This window comes from Sciurus carolinensis, chromosome 14, assembly GCF_902686445.1.
Source record: "Sciurus carolinensis chromosome 14, mSciCar1.2, whole genome shotgun sequence".
Classification (NCBI taxonomy): Eukaryota; Metazoa; Chordata; class Mammalia; order Rodentia; family Sciuridae; genus Sciurus; species Sciurus carolinensis.
In genome coordinates, this window is record NC_062226.1 from 70,035,684 (window position 1) to 70,063,127 (window position 27,444).

A 27,444-nucleotide genomic window follows, 5' to 3' on the forward strand; every position below is an offset into this window, starting at 1 on the left:
TGTGTATAAACCGTACACTTCCTCCTATATATATTTAAATAATCTCTAAATTTTAATTATCTTTGTACAAGAAAACATTTCAGGAGATCTGTCAGTCCCAGATCATGCCAGTAATGTCTAATATCTCCTAGTTGCCAGAGAAGTAAAAAGCCCCCACAACTAATGGATATATCGAGTCTCTTGATTGTGGCAATGGTTTCACAAGGGTATACACGTGTTAAAAATTAGTAAATCAGACCCTTTATTGTATGTCAATGATTCCTCAATAAATCTGTGAAATAATACCCCCCACAACGTATTTCTGAGCAGATATGGGAGTGTGCACTCTGAGGTAGGTGTGGAGGACAGACCCTGGTTGGAAGCAACTGATACGTTCTGAGGTCTGTTTGCTCCAATCCAATGAGTCTCTTGGTCATAGAGAGCTAATTTCTTGAAATGACCTGAAATGTTTTAATTTACTACTGCTCCAAAGCTGCAGAAAGTTTCCCTTAGCAACCAAATGCATTGTGTTGTTTTTTAAATTTATTTTGAAGTTGCCAAGGTTATTTTTAGATATCATGTATTTGTTCTACAGTTTATTTCATTTTGTAGATGGAAAAGATCCTGGACTGGCTTAAGATTTGAAGAAAGGTATAAAAATTCCTTTTAAGTGTCTGGTTCCATGATCTTCCAAACTCACAAAGTGGATGAGTAAGAGAACCACGATCATATCTTAAATCTTTTGACCCAACATTCTATGCTGTGATTAGAGGCTCAAGGTTGTAGATGAAAGTTTTCATACATCAATGGCATAAAGGAGAAAGAGAGTGGTGTATGATGTTTGTACTGTGACAACATGAACCTGAGATGGCAAAGGGAGAAAAGGTTTTAAGTGTCATTTATGAACCAAGCGTTGTTTTGTTTATACCATGTTATTTATATAATATTAACTTGATTTATCTTTCAAGATTACAAACAATTCATTTGACATATGAAGTAATTAAGGCCTTAAGATATAATGTCACTTAAGCTAAGGCTACACAGGCAATAAATGTTAAAAGACAGGATTTGAACTCAGGGTGGCTGGCTTCAAAGTTTTGTTTTTCTCTATACTATGGGGATAGAGCACAGGAATGGTGTATCTGCTTTATTGAATTAGGAAAAGTGTCCAGCTTTTATCCTGGAATTTTATACCTGGATCTGTCTTTTTGCCCCCACTAAAAACCAATTCTACTTCTTTCTTCTCTTCTTCAAGAAACAATGTCAGCTTGGGGAAATAGCTCAGTTGGTAGAGTGCTTGCCTTGCAAGCACAAGGCCCTGGGTTTGATCCCCAGCACCTCAAAAAAACAAACAAAAAAAAAAAAAAAACAATGTCACTAAAATAATTCTCTAGGGTAAAAGGTGTATTTTGACATTGGCAATAAAATTTTATCCTTCCAAATTAAAGAAATGACCTAACTGAAGTCTTTTTCAAAGCCCCTACATTTTAATGTCCTCTCTTATAAAGTGGCAGTTTACCTTTTTTTTTTTTTTTTTTTGACTTTTTCTTAGTGGTATTCTTTTTTTTTTTTTTTTTTTAATTTATTTTTTTTTTTACGTTTACATAGGGTAATGATGTTTATTATATTTTTCCCCTCCCCCCCACCCCTCCTACCCCTCCCACCCCTCTTTTCCCTCTACACAGTCCTTCTTTCCTTCATTCTTACTGCTCTCCTTAGCCTAACTCTAAACCTAACCCTAAACCTAATGCTAGCCCGTCCCACCCCCCATTATATGTCCTCATCCGCTTATCAGCGAGATCATTCGTCCTTTAGTTTTTTGAGATTGGCTTATCTCACTTAGCATGATATTCTCCAATTTCGACCATTTGCCTACAAATGCCATAATTTTATCATTCTTCATTGCGGAGTAATATTCCATTGTATAAATATGCCACAGTTTCTTTATCCATTCATCAACTGAAGGGCATCTAGGTTGGTTCCACAATCTGGCTATGGTGAATTGAGCAGCAATGAACATTGATGTGGCTGTATCTCTGTAGTATGCTGATTTTAAGTCCTTTGGGTATAGGCCAAGGAGTGGGATAGCTGGGTCAAATGGTGTTTCCATTCCAAGCTTTCTGAGGAATCTCCACACTGCTTTCCAGAGTGGTTGCACTAATTTGCAACCCCACCAGCAATGTATGAGTGTTCCTTTTTCACCACATCCTCACCAACACCTATTGTTGCTTGTATTCTTGATAATCGCCATTCTAATTGGGGTGAGATGAAATCTTAGGGTAGTTTTGATTTGCATTTCCCTTATTACTAGGGATGTTGAACATTTTTTCATATATCTGGTGATTACTTGTACATCATCTTCTGTGAAGTGTCTGTTCATTTCCTTAGCCCATTTGTTGATTGGATTATTTGTATTCTTCCTGTAGAGTTTTTTGAGTTCTTTATAGATTCTGGAAATTAGCGCTCTATCTGAGGTATGGTTGGCAAAGATATTCTCCCACTCTGTAGGCTCTCTCTTCACATTTCTGATAGTTTCCTTTGCTGAGAGAAAGCTTTTTAGTTTGAATCTATCCCAGTTGTTTATTCTTGCTTTTATTTCTTGTGCTATGGGAGTCCTGTTAAGGAAATCTGATCCTGAGCCAACAAGTTGAAGATTTGGACCTACTTTTTCTTCTATAAGATGCAGGGTCTCTGGTCTGATTCCGAGGTCCTTGATCCATTTTGAGTTGAGTTTTGTGTAGGGTGAGAGATAGGGGTTTAGTTTCATTCTATTGCATATAGTTTTCCAGTTTTCCCAGCACCATTTGTTGAAGAGGCTATCTTTTCTCCATTGCATATTGTTGGAACCTTTGTCTAGTATGAGAAAATTGTATTTATTTGGGTTTGTGTCCATGTCCTCTATTCTGTACCATTGATCTACCTGTCTATTTTGGTACCAATACCATGCCGTTTTTGTTACTATTGCTTTGTAGTAGAGTTGAAGATCTGGTATTGCAATACCCCCTGCTTCGCTCTTGCTACTGAGGATTGCTTTAGCTATTCTAGGTTTTTTATTCTTCCAGATGAATTTCATAATTGCTTGCTCTATTTCTGCGAGGTACATCATTGGGATTTTAATTGGAATTGCATTGAATCTGTATAGAACTTTAGGTAGTATAGCCATTTTGACAATATTAATTCTGCCTATCCAGGAACATGGGAGATCTTTCCATCTTCTAAGGTTTTCTTGAATTTCTTTCTTTAGTGTTCTGTAGTTCTCATTGTAGAGGTCTTTCACCTCTTTTGTGAGATTGATTCCCAAGTATTTTATTTTTTTCGATGCTATTGTGAATGGGGTAGTTTTCCTAATTTCTCTTTCTGAAGATTCATCACTTATGTATAAAAATGCATTGGATTTATGGGCATTGATCTTGTAACCTGCTACTTTACTGAATTCACTTATGAGTTCTAAAAGTTTTCTGGTGGAATTTCCCGGTTCCTCTAAATATATAATCATGTCATCAGCGAACAGGGATAGTTTGAGTTCTTCTTTTCCTATTCGTATCCCTTTAATTTCTTTGGTTTGTCTGATTGCTCTGGCTAGAGTCTCAAGGACGATGTTGAATAGAAGCGGTGAAAGAGGGCATCCCTGCCTTGTTCCAGTTTTTAGGGGGAACGCTTTCAGTTTTTCACCATTTAGAATGATATTAGCCATGGGCTTAGCGTAGATGGCCTTTATAATGTTTAGGAATGTTCCCATTACCCCAATTTTTTCTAGTGTTTTGAGCATGAAGGGATGCTGTATTTTATCAAATGCTTTTTCTGCATCTATTGAAATAATCATGTGATTCTTAACTTTAAGTCTGTTGATATGGTGAATGACATTTATTGATTTCCGAATGTTGAACCAACCTTGCATCCCTGGGATAAAACCCACTTGATCGTGGTGCACTATCTTTTTAATATATATTTGTATGCGATTTGCTAAAATTTTGTTGAGAATTTTTGCATCGATGTTCATTAAGGATATTGGTCTGAAATTTTCTTTCCTTGATGTGTCTCTGTCTGGTTTAGGTATCAGGGTGATATTGGCTTCATAGAACGAGTTTGGGAGGGTTCCCTCCTCTTCTATTTCATGGAATAGTTTGAGGAGTATTGGAATGAGCTCTTCTTTAAAGGTTTTGTAGAACTCGGCTGAGAACCCATCTGGTCCTGGACTTTTCTTTGTTGGTAGGCTTTTGATGACCTCTTCTATTTCATTGCTTGAAATTGGTTTATTTAAGTTGTGTATGTCCTCCTCGTTCAGTTTAGGTAGTTCATATGTCTCTAGAAATTTGTTGATGTCTTCAAGGTTTTCTGTTTTGTTGGAGTATAGATTTTCGAAATAGCTTCTAATTATGTTTTGTATTTCACTCGTGTCTGTTGTGATGTTTCCTTGTTCATTCCGAATTTTAGTAATTTGAGTTTTCTCCCTCTTTCTCTTTGTTAGTGTGGCTAAGGGTTTATCAATTTTATTTATTTTTTCAAAAGAACCAACTATTTATTTTATTAATTTTTCCGATTGTTTCTTTTGTTTCGATTTCGTTGATTTCGGCTCTGATTTTAACTATTTCCTGTCTTCTACTACTTTTGGTATTGGTCTGCTCTTCTTTTTCTAGTGCTTTGAGCTGTAGTGTTAACTCGTTTATTTGTTGATTTCTACTTCTTTTTTTGAATGCACCCCATGAAATAAATCTTCCTCTAAGTACTGCTTTCATAGTGTCCCAGAGATTTTGATATGATGTGTCTTTGTTCTCGTTTACTTCTAAGAATTTTTTTATTTCCCTCCTGATGTCTTCTGTTATCCATTCATCATATAATAGTGTATTATTTAGTCTCCAGGTATTGGAGAAGTTTCTGTTTTTTATTCTGTCATTTATTTCTAATTTCAATCCATTATGATCTGATAGAGTACAAGGTAGTATCTCTATCTTCTTGTATTTACTAACAGTAGCTTTGTGGCATAAAATATGGTCTATTTTAGAGAAGGATCCATGTGCTGCTGAGAAGAAAGTGTATTCATTCTTTGTTGGATGGTATATTCTATATATGTCCGTTAAGTCTAAATTGCTGATTGTGTTGTTGAGATCTATAGTTTCTTTATTCAATTTTTGTTTGGACGATCTATCCAGTGGTGAGAGAGGTGTGTTAAAATCGCCTAGTATTATTGTGTTGTGGTCTATTTGATTTCTGGAATTGAGAAGGATTTGTTTGACGTACGTGGATGAGCCAATGTTCGGGGCATAGATATTTATGATTGTTATGTCTTGCTGATTTATGCTTCCCTTAAGCAGCATGTAATGTCCTTCTTTATCCCTTCTGACTAGTTTTGGTTTGAAGTCCACATTATCTGAGATGAGGATGGATACTCCAGCTTTTTTGCTGTGTCCGTGTGCATGGTATGTTTGTCCCCATCCTTTCACCTTTAGTCTATGGGTGTCTCTTTCTATGAGATGAGTCTCTTGCAGGCAGCATATTGTTGGATTTTTCTTTTTAATCCAATCTGCCAGTCTGTGTCTTTTGATTGATGAATTCAGGCCGTTAACATTCAGGGTTATTATTGTGATATGATTTGTATTCCCAGTCAATTGACTCATATTTGTTTTTGACATGATTTGGTTTCTCCTTTATTTGGCTATTCCTTTAGGCTAGCGCCTCCTGTTGCTGATTTGCATCATTGTTTTTCATCTCTTCCTCATGGAATATTTTGCTGAGAATGTTCTGTAATGCTGGCTTTCTTTTTGTAAATTCCTTTAGCTTTTGTTTATCATGGAAGGATCTTATTTCATCGTCAAATTTGAAGGTAAGTTTTGCTGGGTATAAGATTCTTGGTTGGCATCCATTTTCTTTCAGGGCTTGGTATATGTTGTTCCAGGCCCTTCTAGCTTTTAGGGTCTGGATTGAAAAATCTGCTGATATTCTTATTGGTTTCCCTCTGAATGTAATTTGATTCTTTTCTCTCGCGGCCTTTAAAATTCTGTCTTTATTTTGTATGTTAGGTATTTTCATAATAATGTGCCTTGGTGTGGGTCTGTTGTAATTTTGTATGTTTGGAGTTCTATAAGCCTCTTGTACTTGGTTTTCCATTTCGTTCTTCAGATTTGGGAAATTTTCTGTTATTATTTCATTGAATAGATTGTTCATTCCTTTGGTTTGTTTCTCTAAGCCTTCCTCAATCCCAATAATTCTCAAATTTGGCCTTTTCATGATATCCCATAGTTCTTGGAGATTCTGTTCATGATTTCTTACCATCTTCTCTGTTTGTTCAACTTTGTTTTCAAGGTTAAATATTTTGTCTTCAATGTCTGAGGTTCTGTCTTCCAGGTGTTCTATCCTATTGGTTATGCTTTCTATGGAGTTTTTAACTTGGTTTATTGTTTCCTTCATTTCAAGGATTTCAGTTTGGTTTTTTTTCAGTATCTCTAACTCTTTATTGAAATGATCTCTTGCTTCCCGTATTTGGTCTTTTAACTGTTGATTGGTGCGATCATTTAATGCCTGCATTTGCTCTTTCATCTCCTCCTTCAATGCCTGCATTTGCTCTTTCATCTCCTCATTAGCTTCCCTGATCGTTTTAATTACGTACATTCTGAACTCCCTTTCTGACATTTCTTCTGCTGTGCTGTCATTGGGTTTTATTGATGTAGTATCTAGGTTTGTTTGGGACATTTTCTTCCCTTGTTTTCTCATAATGGTCAGTTGTCAGTGGGACCCTGAGATATTGCAGTTTTCCACTATTGGCTTATAGTGTCCCAGTAGATTTCCAGTGTATCACCTCCCAGCCTTCAGTAGCCTGATGTCTTGGAGGAATCTGATAAAGCAGCTCATTCGAAGAATACTGCCCCTAGCCCCCTACTGGTTCCACGTTTTGGAACTGGCTCTGTGCGGAAATGCTCTCACTGTGGGCCTGCACCGTGCAGCTGGCCGTGTGGGAAGAGCCCACTGCCGGAGTGTGGAAGACTACCTTGGGAAGACTCAAGCTGCCCTGCCCGGCTCTGCTAAGCCACCTCTATCTGGGCCTGCCACCCGGGCTGAGCTTTACCCAGTGGGCAGACTCACCCGTGGCTCCACTTCAGTCCGAGTCTCTCAATGCCTCCCCTTCTTAACTCCTGGGTTGTGGAGCGACAGGGGGTGCAGTCTCCCTCTAGGCCGCCATCTTGGATCGCCCCGTGAAGAGAGCCCACAGCCGGAGTGGGCAGAGCCGCCTGAAGAGGTCTCCGGCTGCCCTGCCCTTATCCCTGAGGCTGATTGCAGATCGAGGCTCTCCGCTGGTTCTTTGCAGGAGTACACTGCACTGCAGCGGCTCCGGGACTCGGAGCCTGCTCTGTTCAGACAGGCTCTCACTAGCGGGCCAGTTCCGTTCCGAGAACCTGGAGAAGCTGGCCGGCAGTTTACCTTGATGTGTGAGAATCATTGCAGAAGACAGATTGCCCTGAGTTCACTGATGTGCTCTTAAGGATTTCTTTGGGTTACCAGGAAATAGTCTCATGGGGAGAGAAAATTCCACAGAACTAATGTGAGGAGAAGGCATTATCCTAAATGAGAGGCAAACCTGAATGTCAAAAGTTCTTAATGATTGTTACCAAATATCATTACTCCATGTTGCAGTTTTGACCAATTAGCCAACTACCTGCATTTCAAGGCCATAAACTCCAACAATCAATCCATGCCATGGGCCAGCACACTACAAGCCCAAGGGACTAATCCAACTTACTGCCTGTTTTTGTAAGTAAAGTTGAATTGAAACATAACCTTGTCCATTCATTTCAGAATTGTCTGTGGTACCTTTCTTCAATAGCAGCAGTACTGAATAATTGCCACAGAGACTATACTGTACAGCCATGAAGCTTAAAAAGTACTTACTATCTAGCCCCTTATAGAAAAAGTCTGCTGACCCATGATCTGTACAACATTCTGCAGCATGTTTTATGTATTTGTGATAGAACACAAAGCTGGGAGAATAGTCTTCCCAGGATTAAATGAGATGTGGCTTTGGCTAGGCAACCAATAGTATGATACCCCTTTAAGTCAAAATTCTTGAAAATTCTCACATTTTTTTGGTGGTGATGGGGAACAACTGGATTCCTATTAATAAAAGTTATATGCCTCTTCCTTTAGCTCAAACTAAAAGATGAATCGAATGCACTAGCTATCATACAACATTTTACCTTATTTGAAAGTGCCTTCAATGTGCAATTTTTCAGTATGGTAATAACTTCTTGGGAGGTTCTGCATTTATATAATCAGTGATATCATATGTTCCCAGTCAGTGATACCCCAAACGCACTATTTGGTTTTAGAATTTAATGGGTCTTCCAAGGCTGGCTTTTAAAGATTGGAGGTGAGCTGGTTGGCCTCAAAAGATGGTGCAACCTGTTACACGAAGCAGTCTACCCATCACTGAAGCAGTCAGCAGAGGGAAGTGTGGCTTTTGTTTTGCTTTGTCTTGTTTTCCCATTCAAGAACAGTACCTAGCCTGGCTGCTCCCTGGCGTGAAACCAAGAAAGCAGACAAGCAGCTTGCAAGTTGGGGGAACAAAAACAGAGTTGGTGGACTTTACTGGAACCTAAAACAGGACAATTCAAAGCAGACCAGGGACACAGGAGGTTGTATATAATGAAATAAGGGAAAAAATCCCCAAGGCCCAGCTGCTGCCACAAGCCCCAGCCAGAGAGGTCCCTCCATGAGCGTAGTAGAGGGATAAGGGAATTAAAGGAACCCAGATTTTGGGGAAACCCAAAGTGTGTCTGGGTATAGTGTTTAGAGACCCAGGATATTGACTAACAAACCTGAAGGACTTTGTGCATGATATCCATGTGTGGGAAAGAAGCCGCCATCTCTTCAGGCGACGTGTGGAAAACAAAGGAAGAAACCATTTTGCAGCCGTAGTGTGAATACTGGCAGCTGAGAGAGCAAATGCAAATTAAAACTACATTGAGATTCCATCTCACTCCAATCAGAATGACAATTATCAAGAATACAAGTAACAATAAATGTTGGAAAGGATGTGGGGAAAAGGTACACTTACTCATTGCTGGTGGGATTGCAAATTGGTGCAACCACTATGGAAAGCAGTATGGAGAGTCCTTAGGAAACTTGGAATGGAACCACCATTTGACCCAGTTATCCCACTCCTCAGCATATACCGGAGACTTAAAATCAGCATACTACAGTGACACAGCCACATCAGTGATTATAGAAGCTCAATTCACAATAGTCAAGCTATGGAAATAGCCTAGGTGCCCTACAACAGATGAATGGATAAAGAAAATGTGGAATATATACACAGTAGAATATTACTCAGCCTTAAAGAAGACTGAAATTATTGTATTTGCCAGAAATGGATGGAACTGGAGAATATCATGCTAAGTGAAATAAGCCAGTCCCCCCCAAAAAAAAAACAAAGGCCGAATGTTCTCTCTGATATGTGGATGCTAATACATAATAAGGATGGGGGAGGGAAGACTAGATGTTCACTGGATTAGACAAAGGGGAATGAAGAGAAGGGAGGGAGGATTGGAATAGGAAAGACAGTAGAGTGAATTGAGCATAACTTTCCTGTCCTTGTATTTGAGTATACAACCAATGTAACTCCACATCATGTACAATCACAAGAATGGGATCCTAATTAGAATAAGTTATGCCCCATGCATGTATAATACATCAAAATACACTCTACTGTCATGGGTATCTAAAAAGAACAAATAAAAAAAATTTTTTAAAGACTGCTTCTACAAACCCTTACTTAAACAGGTTCAGTTGGAAGACTAGGCACCACCAATAGTTTGTTACTAGTCCATAGTGGCCCTTTTCCAATGGTATGGACACTTAATATTTCTGTCTAATATTTGCACCTTAGGAAAAAGCACCTTCCTTGCTTCACAGAGGGTAAGGTCATGTTGGTAAACAAAAGTGAGGGCGTTTAGCATCCTTCAGTGAAACCAGTTTCATCAAAAGATCCCAATCCACAACTGCTGATTACAAACTGACACTAAAAAAATAAAAAATAAAACGCTCACCAAATAGAAAATGCTGCCCTGCCAACAACAAAGCTCTGGGTCTCAGCTCAAAATTGGACCCAGTTCATGTCTTTAAGTTGCTAGATTAGTTTCACTTCATTACTTGGTACCAAATCTCCCTGCCCAGTGCCACCAAAAATAGGACTTGGTTATCAGGTGCTAAACCAAATAAAGGTGTGAGGTCCACAGCATCTACAGATAAGCCCACCAGTCATGGAGCAAATCAAAGCTCAGCAACTGAAATTCTACCTTCCTGACCCTGTGGTGAGGAGACCTCACGGAGGAGTCATTGGGATATTTGGGCCGGGAGGACTAACGGGTGCATGGGGTTTTAAGTTTGGGCCGTCCTGTCTGCCTTGACATTTTTGCTGTTCTGATGCAGATCATTGCCCAGTCCTGCTTATTCCTCACCCGTTTGGGCCATTACTTTCCCTCTCTGCACTTGATTTCTTTTTCTGCTGATTGGGGAATTCCAGATGGTAGCTCGTACTTCTTACACTCCAGTGTTGAGTAGTCATAAACAACTATTGCTGTTAAAATATATGTATTTTCAGACTAATACCAATATGGTTTTTTTGACTCTCCTCAGAGGAGGTGAATGTCAGAATCCCAAAGCTGGTCCATGATCAAACCTTAACTGCTTTTTGGTAAAAAGGAAAAGGACAAGATTGAGAACGTCTTGTTCTTTTTCAAACTTTCATATCCCTTTCTTGGAGTTAAAATGTCCTTTCCTTTGTGACGTGCTAGGGATAGTACTATGTGTTTGCTTAATTGTTTAGGTTCTTGGTTGGCAAAATAAAGTTGCAGATCCAGTGCTGGCTTCCAAATCTTTGTTGCTGAAATTTTTTCTGGCTCATGGGATCCAAACACCTAGAACCACTGCTAAAAACCCCACAGCTGCAATTTCCAAAGCCTCAGCGTGTGCCAAGACAGGAGGGTGGGTTGGTTTTTTTCGTTTTCACACACTACATAAATGCATTGAAGAAACATAAGGTAAACCTTAAACTGTGAAGTCTGCTGTTCTTCACACTTCACTTCTGCTAAATCAGTCTGGATGCTGAGCACAGGCTTCTGGCAGGTAGCTCCAGGCCCAGGCATGGCCAGCCTTCAGGGCACTGTGGCAGACGGCATGGATGGTAGCATGGCATGTAACCCCCCTTCATTTCTCCTGTGGCCAAAAGTCACTAAGCACTTGGTACATGTACCCAGAAGATTCTGTGCTGGACATCAGTGGGTCAGCACCCACATCCACACAAAGCAAATGCCAGTGCGTGACCTCAGCATGCCCAAGGTATGCCCGCAGCTTTCTTCCATTTCCATTTCCTTCATCAGACCTTCATTTGTGTCTAGCTGGCATTTGTTATTCTTCAGAGCAACTTGAAGCAGAGGTCAACAAGCCTCTGTGGAACTGAGCACATGGAGCTATTTAAGGGAAGGGAGGATAAGCTTATGACTTTAAACCCTAACCTTTTTTTTTTTTTTTTTGGGACCAGGGATTGAACCCAGGGGCATTTAACCACTGAGCCACATCCCCAGCCCTTTTGATTTTTTTTATTTTGAGACAAGGTCTCACTAGGTTGCTTACAGCCTTGCTAAGTTGCTGAGGCTGCCTTTGGACCTGCAATCCTTCTGCCTCAACCTCCTGAGTTGCTGAGATTATAGGCATGTGCCACCATGCCCAGCTTAACCACTAACTTTTAAGATTATTTAACTCATGAATAATAATACATAGGAAGGGTGGTCCTTGCTTCTAAAAATAAAGCTGTAAGAAGTGTTATTTTGTCCCTGTATCTTTTCTAACCCAGTGTCCAACTCCATTTATCAGTGTTATGAATGGCTTGGTTTTTCCTTCAAGGATTTTTATGCATGTGTTTGCCAAAAGAATGTTTGTTTCTTTTTATACACAGGTGGCATGTCATACACAACATTACATACTTTTAACAATTTATCTTAGAGATTTTGCCTTGTCTATACATAATAAGCATCCTCATTCTTTTTAATACTGCATGATATTCTGTTTTATAGCTAAATCATAATTAATTTAACCAGTCCTCTTCTTAGAGCATGTAGGTAGCAGCTAAGCTTTTGCAGTTAGAAACAGTGATATTAATGAAAAACTGTGCACATTTGTTTGCTCTTTACTAGTTTATCTGTAGGATAACTTATAGGTCTACATAAGTCGAATCATACATTTCAATTTTGATAGAAGTGGTAAAAATGTTCACCAGGGGATAAGTATCAATACATATTCGCACTAATAATATTTCAGGGTACCATTTTCCTTGGAACTATATCCAAGTTTTGGATTTTCACTGGTCTTATAGGTTAAGTGACGACTCAGTGACATTTATTCTGTAATGAATAAGAATGAACATCTATTCTTATGTTTGAGTCACATATATTTCCATTTCTATGAAGTACTTGATCATATTTTGGGCTGCTTTTTTAAATTCACTTTTGGATCATTTTCTTTGCAGTTTACTGGAGCTCTATAGTAGAAAATTAGCCCTTTGTGATATGAGTTGCAAAATTTTCCCCATTTTGTCATTTCTTTTTTAACTACATGAAACTCATATGAGTTTCACTCTGGTCTGTTGCCCATTGCCATACAACCTCAGACATCCCAAATGTGCTGAGGGCTCCCCATATACCAGGCTTGCTGCCATTCACATTTCCATTCACTTTGCCTCTTCGTTGCTAGAGATTCAATACGAACCTCATGAACACAGCCTGTAAGTGGCAGAGGTGGAACTTGAACCCAGGTCTCCCTGGACTAGAAAACCCATGCTCCTAACTGCCAGTCAGAGGATACAGTCTGACCTAGAAGAGTGCAAATTTGCCTTAATGTCCATCAAAGGAAAGTGGAACTCATAATGCAAAATTGATGAGGTACAAACAAAAACAAAAAGTGGTAATATATCATGAGCCTAGTTTACTAAAGCCATTGTCTGGGAATAGTCCTTTCTATTCATACAAATAGAGAAATTTAAGATTGTGTAACCTAAGCAACTAATTATTCACCTGATTTTTTTTTTTGCGGTGCTGGGGATCGAACCCAGGGCCTTGTGCTTGCAAGGCAAGCACTCTACCGACTGAGCTATCTCCCCAGCCTGTAACTAATTATTAACATGTTAATTTTCCACTCCGCATAATTCCTCTATTAAGTATTATGCCTCTTTTCATCTACTCCATTTGTACAAATACAGTTTACTGATTGTACAGGCAGGCCCGCCCCGCAGTTGACTGAAGCCATACTCCATATCTTAATGTGGCCTAAAGCTAGCTAGATTTAATTAGTTTGGTTTTGATTTCGAGTGTTTTGTCTTTCATTTTTAGTTATTTGTTGGCTTTTTAAACCAGCTATCAGGATATGATCAGTAAAAAGTATAAAAGGGATGTACCCATAGGGTTATTATTTTCTTTCTTAAGCAGAATTTTGGTGGGTATTCACTGATTGAGTCTTTTTATTGTTTTATATCATAAGTATTGTATAAAAAGTTTTTCAAAAATAAACCTGGAAAAGGAAAATGTAACCATGCAGAAGGCTGCACTGGATATATTGAATAGATAATTCCATTTGAGAATGGAAGTCGGGTTTCCAAATTCCAAAAGATTTAAGGTCTCCTTTTGGAAGAGTTCAGTTTAAGGTTTCATTCATTTCCAGTATGGTGGTTCTTTCTGGTTGGTAGGATATTTTAATTATTTCACTTATTCCCGGTTACAATTGCTTATCCAATGTCTAAAATTCATGGCCAAAAAATATATATATACATTCTTTTGGAATTGCTCCATACACTACACCTGGGTCCTATTAAAGCATATACTGTGGTTTCACCTGGAAAGATGGGTTTCACCCAGGCAGGATGAGAGTGGGCAAGGATGAAGAACTTTCAGCTGCAGCAGTGTGGCTGGCCAGGAAGGCCTGCATGGGGTGGCCCTCACCAGGTTATCATCTGTTCCTGAGGGCCTTTGTGACAGCAGCTTTGGGAGACTACTAGGAGAGGTGTTTTTTCCTAATGATGAAATTGGTCCAGAACTAATAGAGCTGAAATTTGAAGTCAAAACCATTTTGCTCATGTTCTTTTTCTCTGCCTCCTTTTTAATATTTTTCACCACAGTGAAGGGAGCAATCTGACCCCTGCACATCACTATCCAGACTTCAGATTTAAGACATATGCTCCTCTGGCATTCCGATACTTCAGAGAACTTTTTGGTATCAAGCCTGATGATTACTTGGTAAGAACCTGTAATTTTCCTTCCTCCTACAGAAATGTGTGATGTAAATATTTGTCTCATAGCAACAGTGACAAGTGGTTTGTGCCTCTTATTTTGTAAAGCTCAGGAGCATGATGAAAGTTCCCAGTTTTATAATGATTATAAATTTAGCTTCAGGAAATAGGATTTGACTCTGCAGCTTCTCATTGATAGTTACAAAATCTGCTTTGGTAATTGATATTTAAATAATTGTGCTATCAGTGGTCATTTCAGATAATTATTCTAATAGGTATATTAGAATTGGTTTTAAAGGTTCCCATGAAATTGGCTAATAAGATTCTATTTAAAAATCCTTTAGTTGCCTTTATTTATACCATTGGTCTCAAGCCACAATCACTTTCACTTTGACCTGCAAATTCAAATCACGTTTTAAAGAAGCTGGACAGTTTTGTTCTCAACATGTCTTTATGCAGGCTCTTTTTATTTTTGGGGGGATGGGTGTGGATACTAGGGATTGAACCCAGTGGTATTTAACTGCTGAGCTACATCCCCAGCTAGTTTTATTGTGCATTTTGAGACAGTCTCACTAAGTTGCTTAGGGCCTTGCTAAATTGCTGAGGCTGGTTTTGAACTTGCAATCCTCCTGTGTCAGCTTCCCAAGTTGCTAAGATTAGAGATGTATACCACTGCACCTTGCATGCAGACTTTTTAAAAATATATTCTTACAAATATAAGTACACAGTTTGTCCTCAGGTTTGTCTCTTCTTGTCTTCCTCCTGACACACAGGAGGTACACACCCAACAGCCTGTTTGGGAGGTTTGTCTAATATGACCTCTGAATTTGACTCCATTCCTGATCCATGAGCCAGGAACTTCCTTTTTGTTGCAAGAAGGAAATGGTTTATTTCATTATTTGATCACTGTTAACACCCTGGGGCTCTTTAAAATGGGTTTTCAAGAAACCATAGGAAGGATGCCATCAATTATTTATTGTTCATCCCATTCTGAATGATCTTAATAAGACTTGAGCCAGATCCTGGAATAATGCTTTTTAGAGGAATTAAGCAACATTTATAGCTTATAACAAATAATATTTAAAATGCATCTTATAATAAGCATTAGATATAAAGAATAAAATTCAAAACTGATCTGGCTGTGTTGATGAAAACCATGGATAATCCTCTTCTTTAGTTGATCCCTAAGAAAATCATGATTCTGTTCAGCGAGATGATACTGCTTCTTCAAGGCACAAGAAAAAGTCTCTATAGAACAGTGAGGACTGCATTGGACACTCCTGGGCATCCTATTGGCCTTGAGGGTGTCTGTCCACATAGCTCTCTGCCTCACCTCCCCCTTTCACTGAAATGCCAGGTACCCTGCCCATCGCTACCAACTCAAGGACACACACACACCCTTTCGTTCTGTGGCTGTATGATAGGGAAGATCCTCTGCTGTCTGGTCATTTGAAAATTATGGTGAGTTACCATCATTCAGGAAACACATTTGGGGGATACAGTGGAAGTTGGATATATTATGGGAAACAGGATCAATCTCTCACCTTCTACCACACACTAGAAATGCATGGATTTACTTCCTAAATTTCCTTGAACAGAATTCTGGAGTTGCTATTCTCTGATTTGCCAGCCAGAGATACCATAGACTCGCATTCTGTACCACTGATCCAGTCAGTATAGCAGATGACTGCTTATCTTCAGCTCTGCTACTTCTGTTGCCATGTAGGTGGAAGTTCATTCTTTCCCTCACTTTGACCTCACAACATCACTTCCTTGGAGAGAGTCCTTTTTTTTTTTTTTTTTTTTTTGAGTGAGAGGATCCTTTTTTGAACAACTTCTCACACAGTTTATACATATTCCTAATAAGTCTTTAAGCCAGAAAAATTGCTTTCATAATAGAGTTGCAGTATTTACAGAGGAACACAGGAGACTAAGTTGATGGTTTCTCAGAGCAAAATTCTTTGTTCGTGTACCTGACAGAAGGTAAATTTTGAAATCATTGGGTACTTTGAATACTTGTTGTATCTAAAATACTTTGCTTACAGTTACAGGAAGATGCAGAAAAATGTAAGTTGTAATATTCAGAGAACTTAGAATCAAATTGGGATGATAATTTCTTTCTGTGGATAAACAAGCAACTCTACCAGGCAATAAATTTGAAGACTGAAGCAAACATTAACTGCTACAAAACCTCAGAGGAGGAAGTAGTCTTTATTAGGGTGATAATTAAGAGGGTTTTGGGGGTGTGACATGGTTTTAACTGTGGCTTTAAAATTACAAGGCATTTGAATAGATAGAAAAGAAAGGAGAGATATTTGGGAGTTGTGGACAAGATGTTGGTAAGACTGTGAGACCAGAGATGTGAATATTTTACATATTTGGAAGGACACTGAATGAACAGGTATCACTGGAGGGGAGCTTTGATCAGGACATTAATATATAGGGCCAGACAAGTCAAATAAACCAGATCTCAAATTACATGAAATTTAGGAAATGTAGTTATACTTGATAGTATTGAAGAATTTTTTGGTAAAATGGTCATATCGTTGTTCTATTTTTTTCTTAATAAATCACCTATATTGAAAAGATATACAACTACATCATATTTGGAAATGATCCCAGAAAATGCAGGACAGTTGATTTAAATAGCAGGAAGAGAATTCTGGAGTTGCTACTCTCTGATTTCTCCAAAGAAAAGTCCTTTGTGGTTCTATTTTAAAAGAGGATCCTTTGCTTTTAGAGGAATATCCTGAAATACCTATAAAGAAATGATTTGATATTTGGGATTTGTTTCAAAAGAATCTGAGGTGATGGTCAAACATAAAATTTCAGTTAGCAGATCTATGTGGTGACTTTTTTTTTTCTTTTTTTTATTATTTATTTTTTTTTATTATTGTACACAAATGGGATACATGTTGTTTCTCTATTTGTACATGGCGTAAAGGCATACCATTTGTGTAATCATAAATTTACATAGGGTAATGTTTGATTCATTCTGTTATTTTTTTCCCTTCCCCCCACCCCTCCCACCCCTCTTTTCCCTCTATACAGTCCTTCCTTCCTCCATTCTTGCCCCCCTCCCTAAACCTAACTCTAACCCTAACACTAACTCTTCCCACCCCCCATTATGTGTCCTCATCCACGTATTAGCGATATCATTCTTCCTTTGATTTTTTGAGATTGGCTTATCTCACTTAGCATGATATTCTCCAGTTTCATCCATTTGCCTGCAAATGCCATAATTTTATCATTCTTTATGGCAGAGTAATATTCCATATATATATATACCACATTTTCTTTATCCATTCATCAATTGAAGGACATCTAGGTTGGTTCCACAATCTGGCTATTGTGAACTGAGCAGCTATGAACATTGATGTGGCTGTATCTCTGTAATATGCTGATTTTAAATCCTTTGGGTATAGGCCAAGGAGTGGGATAGCTGGGTCAAATGGTGGTTCCATTCCAAGTTTTCTAAGGAATCTCCATACTGCTTTCCAGCAGCCCCACCAGCAATGTATGAGTGTACCTTTCTCCCCACATCCTCGCCAACACCTGTTGTTGCTTGTATTCTTGATAATCGCCATTCTAATTGGGGTGAGATGGAATCTTAGGGTGGTTTTGATTTGCATTTCTCTTATTACTAGAGATGTTGAACATTTTCCATATGTTTGTTGATTGCTTGTAGATCTTCTTCTGTGAAGTGTCTATTCATTTCCTTAGCCCATTTGTCGATTGGATTACTTGCATTCTTGGTGTAGAGTTTTTTGAGTTCTTTATAGATTCTGGAGATTAGCACTCTATCTGAAGTATGATTGGCAAAGATTTTCTCCCACTCTGTAGGCTCTTTCTTCGCATTGCTGATAGTTTCCTTTGCTGAGAGAAAGCTATTTAGTTTGAATCTATCCCAGTTATTAATTCTTGCTTTTATTTCTTGTGCTATTGGAGTCCTGTTGAGGAAGTCTGGTCCTAAGCCGACATGTTGAAGCTCTGGACCTACTTTTTCTTCTATAAGATGCAAGGTCTCTGGTCTGCTTCTGAGATCCTTAATCCATTTTGAGTTTAGTTTCGTGCATGGTGAGAGATATGGGTTTAGTTTCATTCTGTTGCATATGGATTTCCAATTTTCCCAGCACCATTTGTTGAAGAGGATATCTTTTCTCCATTGCATATTTTTGGCCCCTTTGTCTAGTATGAGAAAATTGTATTTGGGTTTGTGTCCGTGTCCTCTATTCTGTACCATTGATCCACCTTTCTATTTTGGTACCAATACCATGCCGTTTTTGTTACTATTGCTTTGTAGTAGAGTTGAAGATCTGGTATTGCGATACCCCCTGCTTCACTCTTTCTGCCAAGGATTGCTTTAGCTATTCTGGGTTTTTTATTCTTCCAGATGAATTTCATAATTGCTTGCTCTATTTCTGCAAGGTACATCATTGCGATTTTAATTGGAATTGCATTGAATCTGTATAGCACTTTTGGTAGTAGGGCCATTTTGACAATATTAATTCTTCCTATCCAAGAACATGGGATATCTTTCCATCTTCTAAGGTTTTCTTTAATTTCTTTCTTTAGTGTTCTGTAGTTCTCATTGTAGAGGTCTTTCACCTCTTTTGTGAGATTGATTCCCAAGTATTTTATTTTTTTCGAAGCTATTGTGAATGGGGTAGTTTTCCTAATTTCTCTTTCTGAAGATTCATCGCTTATGTATAGAAATGCCTTAGATTTATGTGTATGTGGTGGCTTTTGACAATACATTATGCACTTGACATTGCTAAAAAAAATAGATTTTAAATTTTCCCAGCACACACACACACACACACACACACACACGTAGTGTGTGCTGATATATTAATTAACCTGATTAAGCCATTCCATAATGTATACATATAAACCTTATGTTGTTTATATGTATAAAAATATACTTTTGTCAATTTAAAAAATTAATTAGAAACAGTTTACACTTTAAAATGAATGAATAGTACGCTATGTGACCTATATCTCAATAAAACTTATAAAACATTAAATGAATGTGAAAAATAGAATCTGAGGAAAGCAGGCAGAAGAGTGGTTAGGGATATAAATGAAATAATGTTAACTGTGAGTTGATCATTGTTGAAACTGGAAGTAGACACACAGATGTTAATCATACATCCAGGTAAATTTGAATTTTCTATAATAAGAAAGAGGGGGACAAAGTCAGGCAGGAAAGTGTGCTTTTGTTTGATTTCAATTTTCCTTCCTCTGCCATTCATATCACAGGTATGGCTGGGCAACTCTCTATACCCTGCAAAAAACCAAACAAGTGTAGTGACCCTATCTAAACATGACTGCTGGGTCCCCAAAAACTACAGCTACCCATTTTTACACTGGGAATGGTCACCCCCAGAACTGAGGCAGCTTCTCCAATAAGTCTTGGAGCTCCTGGAAGTTCACCTCAAACCATTCTATCTGGGGACCCCACCCAGAGGTATGGATATGGTAGATGAGGAAAGAGTCTCTCACATGCCCCATGGCATGTTTCACAGAGTCAGTTACAACCCTCAGAGACATTTTAGCCTAACCTTTCACTTCATAGGTGAGGACTCCGAGTCTGGGATCAGTGAAGCGAGATGCTATGGTTACCTACATTGGTGGTCGCTCTTCCTCCCCACAGTGCTCTGAGGACCCCCCCACCAGCTGGCCTCATACTTCCCACCCTCTAAGCCACAGACCTCTCTAGCATGGTCTCCAGGTTGCCTCTCCCTAGTGAATCACACTGATTGTCCCTTCTGAAGAGCATGGCCCAGAGGGGCCAAACATCTCCAGCAAAGCAGATTTTGAAAGAGTTAATTCCAAATAAAGCACAGAAAAATGAAATAAGAGATCTCTTGAAAAGTTCTCTGTTAAGAAACAAAGGATGTGGTACCAATCACCAATACATCTGTCAAACTGGGGCTATTGGATCTACGTTGTAAAAATGACCTATTCTGGGCGGGGGGGAGTATTTAGCAATTTGTAACTCCATAGATAGGCTTGATATTGAATACCTAGGATAATGTGTATGTTTCTACTTAGTTTTGTTCTATTATATCTGAATTATTTGCCTGAATTATTCTATTTATGCTCTCAGTATATTAAAATTTACCATAATTTACCTTGCTGATTACAAGTTTTGTGTTGAGACATGCATACTCTGGATGGTGAAGCAGTGTGGTGAAGGTGTTTCTGCACATACAGCTGTGTGAACACCCTTCTTCCTTTATTGCTTCCCAGATAAACACCTCCAGGACCAGGCCAAGAGCCCAGGCGTTCCCATTGATTTTTTTCTTCTCTACCATGTGCCTGGCTATTTAAAAACCTGTACCAGGCCCTGTGTTCAATCTCCAGTACCAAAGGAAAAAAAAAAAATCTGACGTAACATATCTGAGTTCACCTGCACCAGTAATAAAGAGAGCAGGGTGAATATTTTATACTACCAGGGAAAGAAATAGCGAGTAAAATTATCTCCACCACATGGTGCAAGTTTACATTGCTAACTTGCGTTGGCAGGGCCCAGCTGGGATGTACTTTGCTTTCTTTCCAGTGAGTAGAGCAGGGAGGCCTTGCAGGAAATAGAAGCAAGAAAATGAGCACATTTGAGCAGCTTGCACAAATGAAAAGCGCCTGGAAGGTGCATAAAGCCCAGGAGCACATGTGGGAGCTTGTTGATCATGGGTAATTAAAATGTTCCCAGCTCTCCTCTCTATTTGCTCTTAAAAGGCAGCATTTCAAAGGTTGCTTAGAAGAGAATGTGGTAGCCATGTTGCAGAGTAAAAAACCATAGAATTTCAGAGTGGAATGGTCACATTCATTACCCCAATCCCAGTTGATTGCCCATTGATGCTGTGCTGTTAGTAACCCCAAAAAGTTATCAAAAGGAATTGAGACAATTTATTATTCCATTGATAATCATGTATAAATTACATAATAAAGGAGTATTTGACAGTTAAGCAACTAACTGAAAGAGTCTTTGTGAGAGGTCACTTTATGGAATTCAAGACTTTAATCAGAAATGATGTTCAGATATGCATTCAGTATTTTTCTAATACAGCCTTTTTCTATCATCTCTCTATTTGCAACCTCTGCTTTCTGCATTCTTTGTTGATTTTATGCTTTTGCAACATTTACTGTTAACCCTAAGAAGGTTCTATGCTGTGAAATGCAGCAGGTCAAAATTCTAAACTTGATCCTCAGTCTCCAGTCACCTTTTATGAAAGTTTGGGGTTCACAACTCTGTTTTCCAGGGTCTCACATTTATAATTATATGATAGCCTGAGAACTTTGTTACTTGCTTCACTCAGGGTGTCTTAGTGTCCTTTAGGGTAACCCTCTTCCCCTGGGAACTCAACTGAAAAGCTCAGTACCTCCTAGCAGGGTGTCTGCTTTTTCCCCCACGCCCACCTCCTGCCCATGGAATGTGTGCATTGCAGTGGGGGGGTGCCCCTCTCAGCTCTGTATGATCATGTAATTAAAAAAGTAACAACAACCATAATAAGAGGAGACTCTGCCTAGGGTTTTAGAAGCACTCATCTTAAAAAATTTCCACTACTTTCAGGTAGACATAACTGTCTTTATTTTAGAGGTGGAGCTCCTAAGATACTAAGTTACTTATTCAGGGTCACATAACTTGCAACTGGCAGAGCCACGATTTCACAAACAACTGCATTCCAAATATCATGCCCTTTTTGAAAAAAAAAAAATTCACCTTTTCGTCACTGTGCAAAATACCCAACCCAAAAAAAAAAGAAAAACTTAGAGAAAAAAAAATTTATTTGGAGCTTATAGTTTTAAAGGTCTCAGTTCATAGATGGCCAACTCCATTGCTCCAAGTTGAGGCAGGCATCATGGCAGAAGGGCGTGACTGAGAAGTGCTTCTGTGTTTGTGGAGAGCTGGAAGCAGAGGGAAAGGGGAAGGACTGCTGGGAAGATGTCCCAGGGACCCAGCTCCTCCAGCCATGGCCCACCTGCCTACACTGCCCCCCAGTTAGTCCATTCAAACTCGGGTGGACTGATTAGGCTGTCATAATCTAGTCATTTCACACTGAACATCTCTGCATTGACAGAGATTTGGGAGGCCCCTCATATCCAAACTCTAACTCCTTTCCACTAATTGCTTTTCCCTCTGGGCTTTTATGGTGACCTATCACAGTCTGATCACTAGTTTTATACTCCTTACTTATCCTCAACTCAATGAGGGTTTAGGTCGTATTGCTGTTTGGCAAGAGAGGGTCAAGAAGGAAGGTCAGCGATAAGGAGAGGAGATAAAAGATAGGAGCTGCCAGTGAGTTTAGGAAGACAGCAAACACTTGCTTCTTTCTTTCTTTCTTTCTTTCTTTCTTTCTTTCTTTCTTTCTTTCTTTCTTTCTTTTGGGGGGTGGGGTGGAGAGAGCTTTGTTTCCCTTGTCTATGGTGTTGTCAAAGAAAGATAATGTAAGAGATGACATCTATAAACTGTCTTTTTAAAAAATATATATATTAGGAATAAACTCAAAGGCACTTTACCACTGAGCCACATCCCCAGCCCCTTTTTATTTTTTTATTTTGAGACAGGGTCTCACTAAGTTGCTTAGGGCCTCGCTAAATTGCTGAGCCTGGCTTTGAACTTGCCACCCTCCTGCCTTAGCCTCCCCAGTCGCTGGGATTACATACGTGCACCACCACACCCAACAGAAACTGCCTTTAATCATTTTTCTCCTGGTTTTTCTTCCCCACTCTCCTCTCACTCTTCCTCCTTTTATATTTTTCTATGATGGGGATTTAAATATTCACAATCCCCAAACCCAAAATTGAAAGGATTTTTCAGACTTGGTATCCTCAGATGCCTACACCCTCAGGATATGGTTCTTTATATTACAAAGCTATAGTAATCAAAACAGCATAGTACTGGGATAAAAACAAAAACAGGGGACTAGATTGTAGCTCAAGTGGTAGAGCGCCTGCCTAGCACATGTGAGGCACGGGGTTCAATCCTTAGCACCACATAGAAATAAATAAATAAAGTAAAGGTGTTGTGTCCATCTACAACTGAAAAATAAAACAAACAGATGCATTAAACAATGGAATAGAATAGGAAGACGAGAAATAAACCCACACATCTATGGTGAAGAGATTTTCAACAAAAGTGCCAAGAACATACACCGGAGAAAAGACAATCTCTCCATTAAACAATGCTGGGAAAATGCAGAAATAGTGACCCTTATCTCATGACATATACAAAAATCACTTCAAAATGGATTGAAGACTTCTGGCTTTAGAGTCAGAAGCTATAAAACTACTAGAAAAAAAATAGGGGGAAACTGCATGACATTGTTCTGAACAATGATTTCTTGGCTATGATCCCAAAGCACAGGCAACTAAAGCAAAGTAGACAAATGGGATTGCATCAGTCTAAAAAGTTTTTGGGCAGCAAAGAAAAAAAGCAGAATGAAGAGACACCTACACATTGAGAGAATATATTTGCAAATCATACATCAGATAAGGGGCTCATATCCAAGGTATACAAGGAACTCAAAGTAGTCCTTAATAAGAAAACTAATTACCCTATTAAAAATGGGTAAAGAACATTTCTCAAAAAAAGATATGCAGATAGCAAACAGATAGATTAAAAATGCTCAACATCTTCTCATCATCACTAGTCATCAGGAAAATGCAAATTAAAACCAGAGTAGGATATCACTTCACACCTGTTAGAATGGCTGTTATCACAAAGATGAAAGGTAACAAATATTGGCAAGAATGTGGAGGAAAGAGAACCCTTGCATCCTGCTGGTGGGGATGCAAATTAGCACAGCCATGGTGGAAAACAATATGGTAGTTCCTTGAAAAACTGGAAACAGAGCTACCACTACTACTCACTACTGACATCTACCCAAAGGAATTGAAATCAGAATATTAAAGATAGGTCTGCACCTCCATGTCTGCACTCTTGTGTGCATTTTGCAGTACTATTCAAGAAGTGGAATCAGCCAAGTGTCCATCAATGGATGAATAGAAGAAAACATGGTCTATGTACATAGGAAGTACTATTCAGCCTTTAAAAGAATGAAATTCTGTCATTCACAACATGGACATTATGCTAAGTAGAATAAGCGAGGCCCAGAAAGACTATGATCCACTTATAAGGGGAATTTTTAAAATGCCATACTCAGAAGCAGAGTAGAATGCTGGTTACCAGGAGCAGGCAGGCAGGGAAAGGGTGAATGTTGGTCAAAAGGGACAGTTTCAGTACGACAACAGGAATAAATTCTGGCCATCTTCTGCACAGCAAGGTGACTTTAGTTAATAATGATGTATTGTGTGTCTCTAAATTACTAAAAATGTGGATTTTAAATGTTCTCACCAGAAAACAATAATAAATATACAAGATGATGAATATGCTAATTAGTCTGATAGGTCATTCCAGAATGTATACATTGTCAAAACATCACATTGTACCTCATAAATATATAGTTATTATCAATCAAAATTTCAGTCCCAGTGTTTTGCCAGGTTGGTCCCAATTTCACACCTAGGTGAGCCTCCCTTCCTTTTTTCTCTGCCCACCCCTATGTTTCTTCTGTCAGCTGTCAGTAATATGCATTAGTTAATCCAACACTGAGCTCAACTGTAGTATATGTATATATATATATACATACACAATGGAATATTACTCAGCCATAAAGAATAATAAAATTATGGCATTTGCTGGCAAATGGATGAAATTGGAGAATATCATGCTAAGTGAGATAAGCCAACCTCAAAAAACCAAAGGATGAATGATCTCGCTGATAAACGGATGATGATGCATAATGGGGGGTGGGAGGGGGGCAAGAATGGAGGAAGGAGGGACTGTATAGAGGGAAAAGAGGAGTGGGAGGAGTGGGGGAAGGAAAAAAATAACAGAATGAATCAAACACCATTACGCTTTGTAAATGTATGATTACACAAATGGTATGCCTCTACTTCATGTACAGAGAAACAAGATGTATCCCATTTGTTTATGATAAAAATAAATTTTAAAAAATTTTTAAAAAGAAAATAAATAAATTAATTAATTAATTAAAAAAAAAAAAACACTGAGCTCAGTAACTGCTTGGCTTCTCTGCTAGGTTTTAGCATTTTGGGGAGAGATCCACGGTGCTTCAGTTGGCATGGAGTTCAGTTATTTGTCTGACAAGAATGCATTGAGCGCCTCCCCTGCAAAAGGCATAGGTCCTAGGACTGTGTCTGAGAGCATAGTTTCTGCCCTCCCAGAGTTTTACAGTCTAATGGGGACTCTGGAAAAGAAAATGGGCAATTGTGGGGTTTTGTGGTAGCTTCTGTGATGAGAATATCCAGTGCCAGGAATCTGTTCATCTAAAGTCATGGAACCAGGGAAAGTTTTCCAGAGCAAGTGCTGGCCCCGCAGACAGGGAAGGCTTATGCTGTTGGAACAGCATCTGAATTGGGTTCCCTGCCTCTTGCTCTTGTTTACCTACAATAGGTTCAGACAATGCACATCAGCTCCAAACCCTCCAAAATTCTCCCAGCAACTTCAACCCTCCCCATGTCTGGGCCAGCTGATCCCTCTGGCTTCACCCTTTCACCTTTCCTCCATGTCCACTCTGCTCTGGTCACTGGCCTTGCTGTGCCCTCAACTCACCAGGCCTCAGGATTTTGGCATATGACCTTCCCACTGCATGAAACACCCCTTCACCAGATATCCATGTAGCTTGTAGCCCCGACTCCTCTGCTTCTGCTCAGACTCAACCTTGACAAGGAGGCTTCAGCGACTGCCCTATTAGTCGGTCATTGATTGATTGATTGATTGATTGGTACTGGAGATGGAACCCTGGGCTGTGTGAACACAAAGTACATGGCTTACCCCTGAGCTGTGCCTCTACCCTCACTCTCTTTTAAATGTGCTGCAACTTCATCCTCACTCATTGCTGATATTCTCTGCCTCTCTCTCCACACTTCAGGTGTTCTCCATAGCATGAGCCACACTCTGATGTGTAATTTACTTTAGTTTCAAGTTTCTCCCAGATGTGTGTTTCATGAGTGCCTGGGATATCACAGATGCTCAATAGGTTTTTGAAAATGTGGATGGAAAGCAAGAGTGAGTGCCCAGCCCAGTGAAAGTAGAATAGAGATTAAGGCAGAGAAAAATGCAAAAGCTTGGAAGTCAAAAGGGTAGGGCACATTTGAGAAAACAAGAATTTGTTCTCTCCTGCTAGAGCTCAAGTTTAAGTGAGGAATTGATGACAAAGAGAGCTGGAGGGCTGGGCTGCATCATCTGTGATTTGAACACTGTCGCCAACCATGAGAAGATGGGAAGGCACCAAAGGACATGATCAAAGTTGCATTTTAGAAGGACCCCCTAGTTTCCTGGTGGAGAATGTATTGAAGGGGACCAGAGTGGACTATTGAGGCCAGGAGCTTGCCAGAATAACCCAGGCATGAAACAATGAGACTGTTGGACTTAGGGCAGTGGCAGAAAGAATAGCATGGAGACACACTGAATCAACAGTTTGGATGTGGAAGATGAGGGAATGTGAGGATCAAGAGTGACGGCCAAGCTTTGTGCTCAGGAGCAAGGCAAATGGTGTTTCCACTCTCTAAGATAGGGTTAGGGGAGAAGGCAGAAAACAGGGGTACACTGAGGTAGTCGCCATGTAAAGTTGTACAGGGTGTGTGCTGCCCAAGTACTTGTACCTGGCTCAGGGGAAGGCGTGGAGACAAATCCAGCCCTTCCTTACCCACCAGCCTTGTATCCTGGCCCGGAGCTTCCTCTGCCAGGACAGAGGAGGGCATCCATCTCTTTACTGCAGATATGCCTTATCAACTAACCACAGCCCTAAGGTGAATTTGATTGTGAATTTGTTACAATGTGAACTGCTGGAGGTTTAACCAAGTAGAAATGTCTATCAAAATGTTAGATGAGCAGGTCTACAATGCTGGAGAGGAGCCTTCCTCTTGTTGAAATCCTGAGAAAATAGGGAAAAGAGAATAGGTGTTGAAGTTGAAGTGATAAATACATGGCATGGGTCATACCTTCAGCTGTTATTTTATGGGCAGCTCTCTGAGAACAAAGCACCTTGCTCTGTATTGCCATTGTAATTATCTCATTGGACAAATGGCGGTGATTCATGAGTCTACCATGTGATGATGGGGGTGGGGAGAAGCATGTCTGTTTCTCATCATAGAAATATTAAAATAAA

The 27,444-nt window shown here is 39.3% G+C and overlaps 1 protein-coding gene across 2 annotated transcripts in view; it reads left to right on the forward strand.

The window, feature by feature from the left end:
• Positions 1-27,444, forward strand: part of Pip5k1b (phosphatidylinositol-4-phosphate 5-kinase type 1 beta) — a 313,915-nt gene that overhangs the window by 170,342 nt on the left and 116,129 nt on the right. For both annotated transcript variants that reach the window (XM_047524303.1, XM_047524302.1), the window contains one exon: positions 14,135-14,252. In XM_047524303.1, the coding sequence (XP_047380259.1) occupies positions 14,135-14,252 (118 nt within the window). The remainder of the gene's footprint in view (positions 1-14,134; positions 14,253-27,444) is intronic.